A 10,726-nucleotide genomic window follows, 5' to 3' on the forward strand; every position below is an offset into this window, starting at 1 on the left:
TCTTTGAGAACCTATTACCGACCCAAAGACAATTGAATGGTCGGTAATAGATTCCCAAACATTCTATTACCGAGGGTTATGCGATCATACCATCGTTATTGGCTTAATTTGGAGTATTGCAAAATCTAATTCCGACCTATAAAAACTATAGGATAGAGTTGTGTTTGAATTACAAATCAAATATACTTATTACATCCTTGGCATATAACCAAAATTACATAACTGGTAAGTAAATATAAAATTTCATCGCAATACGAGTATTTAAACAACTTGGCAAAATAACGGTTTCTATAGAAACTACAAATTCAGTATTGAAGTTTTTGCTAAAAATTAAGAGTTTTTAATACTATCCATACCACGGAAATAGTTTTTAAAAGCGTGAATAGATCAAGATTGGAATAACTGTAACAAATTATATAAACGATAATTTATACCAAAAATAAAGCTTGAAGAACCAAACTACCACTTTAACTATTACCGTGATATACCACGGTATTACAATCAACAGTTAAAAATGGCGCCTATCGCCGCTGTATTTTATTTTCCATTTTAATCGTATTTCCGGCTCCAAAAATGTACAAAAAGTATTCAGAACTTGTACAAAAAACTATAAAAAGCCATTTAAAAACCATAACATTAGTTCAATTGCCATAAATATTTTGTAAAACACTAAATAAGATTCGAGTCTGCTTGTATGTGGTGTCACGCGTTAGTATGGCAAATCCTCTTCCGTCGGTGCCATTTCGGAAAATCACGAATTGCGAGATGTTTGATTCATTCACATACACTAGCGCTAATAGATACGTGAGTCGACTAAATAAGCTTTTATCTTGTAAAATATATTTTTTAAGAAATCTATCGGTTGGTTATAAAATGCGTATTTTAAATTGCCGCGGTGATGGCCGTCGATTTCGATACCCCGGTAATAGGCGCCGTTACCTTATTAGCTTTTAGTTTCGTCTCATAGTTTTCCTTATCGAGTACAGTTGTATGCCATATTATATCATGTTACCGTGATCATACATAATAGTGTAACCAATATTTTATTTCACTCACCCAGTGCCGAGTTCTCGCTCACGCAGTTAAGGTATATCCCGTCGAAAAACAAGTCCTTTACTTTGACCCTTAGGAACGGGTCAGTTAGGTTAGTGAACAGATCTCCAAGTGCTGTATTTATTACTCCAACCAATCCCGGCATCATGTCTTGTACTTGGAGAATGGCCGCCTGGAATACATAGGGTATTGAGGATTTGATATAAGCAGAGCGGAGAAGATACGCCAAAACCAAACGAAACCACTTTTCTCCTGTAAAGCGACGCAGATATCGCTAAGTCAATGTGTCCTTTCAAACATCCTAATTCCTTTCCTTTCCAGCACTATTTCACAAAACTGCTTTTTTGTTTTTTCGATTTCTTTCTTTAATTTAATTTTTCTTTTTAGCCCGCGTTAGGGTGTATACTTGGCAAGTGAGTGCATAATAATAATAGTTAATTATGTATATCTACGTACCTAATACATTTATTTTTATGTTTTTAAAGTCACACAATAAATTAATTTTATAGTTCACAAAATATCTATTTATTTATGTAGTTTTATGTAGTTAATGGTGTGTAGTATGTCTTTATAACGGCCCGAGGGTTGCCAACGGTGCTGGCTGAAAATCAGCGCTGGGGTGTTTTTAACGCTTCAGCATTATGCTGAGCCAGTGTCCGATTCACAACCGCAATGACACATACCTTTGTGTTGTTTTTTTTGTACATAATAATTTTGTTGTCTTGTGTTGTGATTAAATGTATTTTCTTTCTTTCTTTCTTTCTTTCTCAAACGTCGATATAATATTCATCGATATTATTTGTTACCTGCTCAAAGGTACTACTACTTTTTGAATTATTTATTATATTATTATGGTTCCTTAATGTTAGGTATTGTTTTTTTTCGGCCAAAAAGTGCATTAATTATCATGCATTACTCATAAATATATTCAAAATTCAAATTCAAATTCAAATGATTTATTCAGTAAATAGGCCGCAATGGGCACTTTTACACGTCATTTTTTAAACTACCAGCGCTTTCGAAAGACCATCATTGCCAAGAAGAATGCGCCGCAAGAAACTTGGCAGAAAGTCATTTTTTCATAAAAATATAATTACAAATAAAATACCTACTTAAAAACTATATTATACAATAAAAAAAAAAATACAAAAAATAATAATAAAAGAAATACAGGGATGTATGGGGTCATTTAGTTACAATACTAAACACTAACTATATCTAAACTATATCTACGTTCAGTGGAAGTGTAGAATGCTTCCACCGTCATAAATTTAAAATAATAATAACAATAATTTAGTTCTGAAATATACATTTCAGGTCAAGTAACCATTAAGCTTTTGGATTTCGAAGGCAAGTTCACGTCTGCCGCCCCCAAAGTTAGCTCACACGCACTCATGTCATGCTCTGAAAGCAGAGCGGTACCGAGGGCATGGTATTGCTTCCGTTCCCATAAGCTCTATGGATCGTCTTGGGAACTTCGACGTCGCGAGCCTGTGACTAGAATTTAAACTAAAAATATAAAAGTTTAAAATCCATAAGCTTAACAATATACAGCCTTAAACATAACAAGGGATGTATAAAGTCCCTGAGTTAATAATAAAATTATTATACAGCAAGGGGATGTATAAAGTCCCTATGTTAATAATAAAATTCCTAATCTAAATAATTCAGAGATGTATATAGTCTCTAAATGTCAAAGTAAACTAATAAATTAATTAAATTATACAATCTTCAGAGGTGTAAAAAGCCTCCAAGGTCAAAAACTAATAGTAATAATTATTAAAATAAAGAAATGGAGATGTATAAGGTCTCCAAATGTCAAACTAATAAATATTATAAATTAAATTCTGCAACGCGGACAACGGCAACAGAACCAGAAACTAGACACGAAATGCGCCGGGACACTGCCAAGTCACACTTCACAACACTATACAATACAAATACACCGACATAAACACACACACACACACACACACACACACAAACACGAGTACATCACATCACACATCAACATCCCAATTTTTCATCGGCTTTCAGTTTTGGCCATGTCGCATCATCACATAAGTACTCCTCAACTTTATAGTAAGCTTTCTTCAGGAGTGCACTCTTTATGTATTCTTTAAAAGAGTTGTGTGGCAATTTCCAAGCTTCTACAGGAACTTTATTGTAAAATCTCACGCAGTTTCCCACAAAAGATTTGCTTACTTTCCGTAGACGGAATTTAGGAACTGCAAGCTTGTGCTTATTACGAGTATTGATATCATGTACGTCTGACACTTTCTTAAAGGACTCGATATTCTTGTGTGTATACAATATCACATCATGTACGTACTGTGAAGCTACTGTGAGGATGTTTATCTCCTTAAAGCGTTCTCTAAGTGAATCTCGGGAGCCAAGGTTGTAGATCGACCGGACTGCCCTCTTCTGTAAAATGAAGATAGTTTCTATGTCGGCTGCCTTGCCCCAAATCAGCATACCGTAGGACATTATGCTGTGAAAATAACTGAAATAAACTAGCCGGGCAGTTTCTACGTTGGTAAATTGCCTGATTCTTCTTACAGCATAGGCGGCAGAGCTCAATCTACCAGCAAGACCAGAAATATGCGGGCTCCATTGTAAATTACGATCCAATGTAAGACCAAGAAAAACAGTCTCATGCACAAGATTCAGATTCTCTCCGTTTAAGGAAATAATTGTTTCAAACTGTCTTACATTAGGCAACGAAAATTTTATACACTTAGTTTTAGCTGCATTTAGTAACAAATTGTTAGCAGTGAACCAGTTCAGCGCCTCTGCTAAAGTTTCATTGATGTGGGTTGGATTTTCTTGTTGCCTGTTTACTTTGAATATCAAAGAAGTATCATGATTATAACTTCAGGCAAGCCAAAATGCACTCTTTGAAAATTGCAAAACCATTTACTGTTGGCTTGTTTCTTACACATAACTTAATTCTTATTTTAGTAAGAAAATATTTCTTTCGAACAAGTAGCGTTCAAGTATGACAAAACGCCTTTTGGAATTGGGAGTAGGTAGTCTAGTGAAACAAAATTGATTTTATGCGCTCGAATTTACGGCAACTTCCAGACTGAATGCTAAGTATATGTATTCTCCTTATTGTACAAAAACAGAGAAACAAACATTACCTACACTATTAATTAGGTATGTAATTATTATTTTAATTATATTATTGTAGTTTTTGGGATGTCGACAGTGATAAAAACTTTAGTGAAAGGAAACCGTTAAAATTTGCCGAATCAACAGAAATATACCGGATTAATTTAAAAAGTTGTGGAGTGATGTTAAAAAGTCTATAAAACAGTTTTGGCTAGTTATCGTAAAATAGTAAGATAAAATAAATATAGTATAATTATTTGACAAGTCGTCGACTTGCATATCAATAAGAGTGGCAAAAGAATGCTCTCGACAGCCAGGGACGAATGGCGAAAAAGGGGGGGGGACTTTGCTCAGCACTGGAAAACTTTCAAGGGGCTACAAAAATACAAGATGACATTTGGTTCTGTCATTCTACTGCAGTAACTTAGATGTTAAACCATAGTTTGGGTTCCATTAAGGTTCTATTAAGTCTTTCTGATTTTCCATCATGTCGTGGCGTATATCACTACAACTAAGACTGGTTGAAGCTGTCAGTTATTAGTATAACTGACGTTATGCTCTGATAGTACTGTTATCCTTGATCTGATAGCATAACAACATACCATGTAAGTAAAGTTAATGACGGTGACTTCGTCATCCTCGGTTAACTGGCCGGACTCTTTTTGGTCGAAGACGAAAGTCTTCTTCAGCATGTACTCTATGGTGTCGTTTTCACCATAGCCCAGGATCGTCTTCTCTCTGTATTCCCTGTAAAATTAAATTTTAAAGTCAATCAAATTAATAACCTAACCAACAATAAGTTGGAAAAGCCCCGACTTTGTCACTTCAAGTTTAATATCTCAAAAACGGCTGAACCGACTTTCATGAAACATGTCCACTGTCTAAAAAATACGTCATTGGATTCGTCTTGATGACGCGAGTGACACTGGGTACATGAAATTCTTGAAAAATCAAAATGGCGATGACAATAAATTTTAAAAATCAAAAAACCCGACTGCCTTAAAAAATACTAAAAAGAAGAAGACAAGTCTAGTGGGCTAGAACTTTGCAGCAGTCAGGACCCATTTAAATCGTGACGCTCAAAAATTCTTACCTAATGCTACTTAACAAAGTTCTAGCCCACTAGACTTGTTTTCTTCTTTTTAGTATTTTTAAAGGCAGTCGGGTTTTTTGATTTTTAAATTTTTACATACACGAAATCATTCAAAAACTTCCGCATTTCCTTTATATTTAGTGGCAAAAACATCAAATCACGATGAGATACACATCGCCCGCGCATAATCGATTTAAAAATGGAACTAAAGGCAATTATAGTTAATGCTATCAGTGTCATTATTAGACACGAAACAATGTAAATAACGAAACTGGACTGAAACCATCAAATACTGGATTCAAGGTAAATTCATTACTCCATATGACATTATATCATGATTTTGTTATACATGATGTCTTCTAATTCTTCCGGAATATATCAAAGTCAAAGTCAAAATATCTTTATTCAATTTAGGCTATAACAAGCACTTATGAATGTCGAAAAAATCTACCACCGATTCGGAAAAACCTCTGTTGAGAAGAATCCGGCAAGAAACTCGAGGCATATTTTTTTTAACAGATTTACAATATTATTAAATGATATCTATACATCACAAGTATTTAACACAACTTTATTTTTAACACAGTAGGTTCGCTATTTGAAGGGATCGCTAATGCGGATCGGAATTATTTCCAAATATCCCTGTCCATGATATAATCATTAACTTTATAATACTCCTTAGATATTAATGTATTCTTGAAAAAGATCTGAATTTTGTATCCGTTTCATTTGTAATAGTTTTTGGAATTTTATTATAAAAACGTATGCAACTTCCTAGAAACAACTTTTTGGTTTTAGGCAGTCTGTAAGATGGAACTTTAAGCTTCCCTGTGTTTCTAGTAGCCTTTGGCTTGTCGACGTTAGTGAGAAAATCACATATGTTCTTCCTAACATACATGATTAATTCAAAAACATAAAACGACGGCAGGGTTAGGATACCTGTTTCCTTAAAAAAACATCTTAAAGATTCACGCGTCTCCAAATTATAAATTGCTCTAATTGCTCTCTTTTGTAAGATAAAAATTGACTCAATGTCTGCAGCCCCATAAGATAAGACCTTACGAAATAATGCTATTAAAGTATCGATATATAGTAAAGATTAAGATTGCTGCTTTTGGCATCCGCGCCGGATTGTGACCTGCTAGCTGAGAGATCGTCGGCAGTGTGCAGGGAACGCTTAAGTTTTCTAAATCAATACGAAATATACAAGTCCATCGAAATATACAATCTTTTGAAAATGTATTTTCAATAATAGTGGGAACCAACCCTTACATATAAACAGATCCTACAATACAAGCAAAATCGATTGAAATGACGTATTACAATAATTATGTATGAATTTTGCTCGCATTTTACGAACCCTGCTTATAATATAGGAGCATATTTCTTTACAAGTGTAATGTGTTTAGGGTTCTATATTGGAATCCATACATATTAAAATCCATAATGTAAGGTTTTGCGAGCAGATGGGTAAAAAGAAATTGAGCGTTGTCTTATAATGTACTCAACTACTTGGGGCTTGTACCACCAGGGGTAATGCCAATTTACTATTAATATAGATTTTCGTAAGTTCGGTTTTACGGTGAGTTGGATGCATATCTGTTATGCTGTGTAAATGTCATGTTAAATAATAATAATAGTACATTATTGTAGAGGCCGGTAACCCCACGTTCCGGCCGAGGCTTGTAGGTATAGCGCTTCTCTCAAACATGACATGAAATAAAATAAAAAAAACAAGAAATCAAGCATGGCGCGACACTAGTCTGGTCGCCCTGTTGTGTGCGCGCGTGTCGCGCTGGCTGCTGGCCCGGCGGACAAGGGCAGGTGCTGCTGTGTGCTGTGGCTGGCGGAGGTGTCGCAGAGCGCGCGTTGAAACAAAAGACGGTCGCATTGCCGGCCAGCGGCCTGCAAAGTTGTATGAAATCTCTTTGCAGGCCGCTGGAGCGACCGCGCGCAGGAAGGCGAGACGCAGCCCATATTATTTATAACACAACGTCAATATTTCATTTCATGTTTGAGAGAAAATTAATTTATTGCAGGTCGATTGAGTTTGGAATGAAAACAAGATAGCATCAGGTCTTACTTGTAAACGTAAGGTCCTTTCTCCTCCAGCTGGGGCTTCTCTCCATTATTGATGCCCTCTGCATTGACGACGTCGAACACGTAGATCTTGAATGTCAGAGGGATCGGCATTTTACGCCATCTCTCGAACATCTGGGATGACTCTTCGATTTGAATGCTCTGTGAAAAAAACAATTACTTCAAATTCAAATCATTTTTATTCTGTAACCGTTTGTGTTTTTAAAAACTACTAGCGCTTTTGGAAAGACCGTCATTGCTAAGAATAATGCGCCGCAAGAAACTTGAAAGAAAGTCATTTCTTCAAAATAAATAATAAGAACTAAAGTACATATGAATTACAATATAAAATTAAAGAAAAAAAATACATGAAAAAATTACAGGGATGTATGGGGTCAATTGGGGTCCCTTAGTTACAAAACTAAAACTAAATATCTTAACTATTTATATATGCTTCTACCGCTATAAACTGAAAAAAGCGGCCAAGTGCGAGTCGGACTCGCACATGAAGGGTTCCGTAGCAGCAAGTAACATAATATAACAGTTTCCCTACGATTTATGACGTATTAAAAAAAACTACTTACTAGATCTCGTTCAAACCAATTTCCGGTGGAAGTTTGCATGGTAATGTATATCGTGTACTTATGTTTTTTAGTTTTATCATTCTTTTATTTTAGATGTTACAGGAGGGGGGGGGGACACACATTTTACCACTTTGGAAGTGTCTCTCGCGCAAACTATTAAGTTTAGAAAAAAATGACATTTGAAACCTTTGATGAAAAAAAATTTGATTTTCAGTTTTAAGTATGGGGAAAAAAGAAAAAAGTGGCTGTGACATACGGACGGACAGACAGACAGACAGACATGACGAATCCATAAGGGTTCCGTTTTTGCCAATTGGCTACGGAACCTTAGAAAGGACAAAACAAAAAAATATTAGAGATGTTTATAGTCTCTTAATTGTGATCATGATAGTGGGAAGTAGTAAATTGGATCACACCATGCTGCGGCTGACCATTTTATGAAATGGTTGTAAATGATATAGCCAGCTAAAACTGACCAACGAAAATACTTACTCGCAAATGGTAATGTTTGATGGTGAGTCGCACAAAAGTGTAAATTGTCTATTTCTCATGCGTCTTCACTGACTTTCGTTTGTAACTTCGATGTGTAAGTACAAATATTAACATAACCAGCTGTATAATAATAAATAAATAAATATCACGGGACAATTCAGACCAATTGACCTAGTCCCAAAGTAATCTTAGCAAAGCTTGTGTTATGGGTACTAAGCAACGGATAAATACAGATAGATACATACTTAAATACATATTAAACACCCAAGACCCGAGAACAAACACTCGTATTTTTCATACAAATATTTGCCCCGACACGGGAATCGAACCCGGGACCTGAAGCTTCATAGTCAGGTTCTCTAACCACTAGGCCATCTGGTCGTCTACCTTTAACTTTTATTCTTACGCTTAAGACAGCCCACATCGTATTTTTAAGGGCCCCACGACCAACGTCAGATGAACATCATCTTGAAATGACAAGTTCATTGTCTTAACATCTAAGTTAACCTTACCAAACTTGATCTGCGTGTCAAGGTGCGCTTGCGCGTACATTTACGTATTACCTAAGTTTCCATTTGAAACTCGTTTGTCGCCTTTAAGAACTTAGCACAGGATCTAATGTATTTATAATGTTTTTCCATTTTGTCAGATAAGTTCATATTTTTATATTGCTTTCTCAATTGGGATGTCCCAATTTTTAGGGTTTCGTTGCCAAAATAGCAAAAACGGAACCCTTATAGTTTCGCCATGTCTGTCTGTCTGTCTGTCTGGCCGTCCGCGGCTTTGCTCGGAGACTATCAATGATAGAAAGCTGTTATTTTGCACGAATTATAAGAAACTATTGCCGACAAAATGGTACAATTAAAATTAAAAAAAAAATTTAGGGTAAGCGTAAGCGGGGGTGATTTTTTCTCATCCAACCCATAGTAGTGTGGGTATCGTTTGATAGGTCTTTTAAAACCATTAGGGGGTTGCAAAACGATTTTCGATTAATTGATTTGTTTGCGAAATTTCAACTTTTAAAGTGCAAATTTCATTAAAATTGAGCGCCCCCCCCTCTGAAATCTAAACCGGTGGGTGGAAACATTTGAAAAAAAATCAGGATGTAGTAAGTACCTATATCAAACTTTCAAGGAAAACTATAACGGCTAAGTTTGCTTGAGAATTATTAGTAGTTTATGAGTAAATAGCAGCTAAGGTATAAAATATACTTAAAATTTTAACTTAGGTCACTTTTATTCTTTTTTTGCTTTTAAAATAATTATATAAAACTAAAATCACTGTAGTTGTAGTCTTGTAGTTGTATTATATTACTGTAGAGGCCGGGAAGTAGGGGGTTGCCGGCCAAGCAGATATTAGTAGATATTGTCGTGGCCTGGAAGTAGGCAATTGCTGGCTGAGTATATGAGTATTTAAACGGACGAGCTTGTGAGTCCGTTTAATTAATACGAAGCAGCAATTGCTATTCCAGCAGAGGACTAATATAAAGCTTTTCTCAAAAAATGGTGAATAATTCTGAAATAGAATAAAACTTTTTCTCAAAAATATATATTTATTTTGTTCCAAAATTTTTCTTATGCTTTCCCGCCATTGTACATTAAAAATAAACTGCAGGTGTATTTTTCCACCGAAAACACCACAAGCTATTTCAGATCCAATAGAAAAAGTCCAGAGTTCCAACCAAATATCTGATACCGGCCATTAGACTTGGCTGTATACGACTTGTGCCAACATTTCCATGGCCTTTTTAACTTAAAAAAAATGTGAATGATTGCAGGCGCGCTCATTCATTATTGTCGAGCTAGCGCGCAATCTTCTGCAATCTTTTTAACTTTTTAATTTTTCGCTGACCATAAACTATGCACTTCACCTTCTGATATGTAAAGAATAATGTCAACTTTTACGGTCATTTTTCAGAAAAGAATAATGTCAACTTTTACGGACATTTTAGAGAAAAGACATGTAGGGATGCGAGGCCTTCAACCCCGTGTTCCGGCCGAGGCTTGTATAGTGCTTTTCTCAAACATTACATGAAATAAAATAAAAAAAAAAAACAAGAAATGAAGCTGCGGGACGCTAGCTCTCGTCGCCGTGTTGTGTGCGCGCGGTCGCGCTGGCTGCTGGCGGGGCGCTGGAGGCGATGGTGTGGCGGCGGGCACGCGCCGTGCCGCAGCTAGCGTTGAAACAAAGACGGTCGCATTGCCGGCGAGGGCGGGAAATTTGTGTGAAATCCACATTGCGGCTAGAGTGACCGCGCGCAGGCAGCCCGCGCAGCGCCTACGACGCGATACTTCCCGCCTATTACTTGTAC

The 10,726-nt window shown here is 36.1% G+C and overlaps 1 protein-coding gene across 1 annotated transcript in view; it reads right to left on the reverse strand.

Moving 5' to 3' along the window:
* The window catches only part of LOC141445651 (sensory neuron membrane protein 2-like), a 31,189-nt gene that overhangs the window by 9,414 nt on the left and 11,049 nt on the right, over positions 1–10,726 (reverse strand). The window contains exons 2-4 of the mRNA XM_074111503.1: positions 7,344–7,501; positions 4,770–4,914; positions 1,057–1,225 (exon numbers count right to left, since the gene is read on the reverse strand). Of these exons, the coding sequence (XP_073967604.1) occupies positions 1,057–1,225; positions 4,770–4,914; positions 7,344–7,501 (472 nt within the window). The remainder of the gene's footprint in view (positions 1–1,056; positions 1,226–4,769; positions 4,915–7,343; positions 7,502–10,726) is intronic.

The sequence above is a fragment of the Choristoneura fumiferana genome, chromosome 2, assembly GCF_025370935.1.
Source record: "Choristoneura fumiferana chromosome 2, NRCan_CFum_1, whole genome shotgun sequence".
Classification (NCBI taxonomy): Eukaryota; Metazoa; Arthropoda; class Insecta; order Lepidoptera; family Tortricidae; genus Choristoneura; species Choristoneura fumiferana.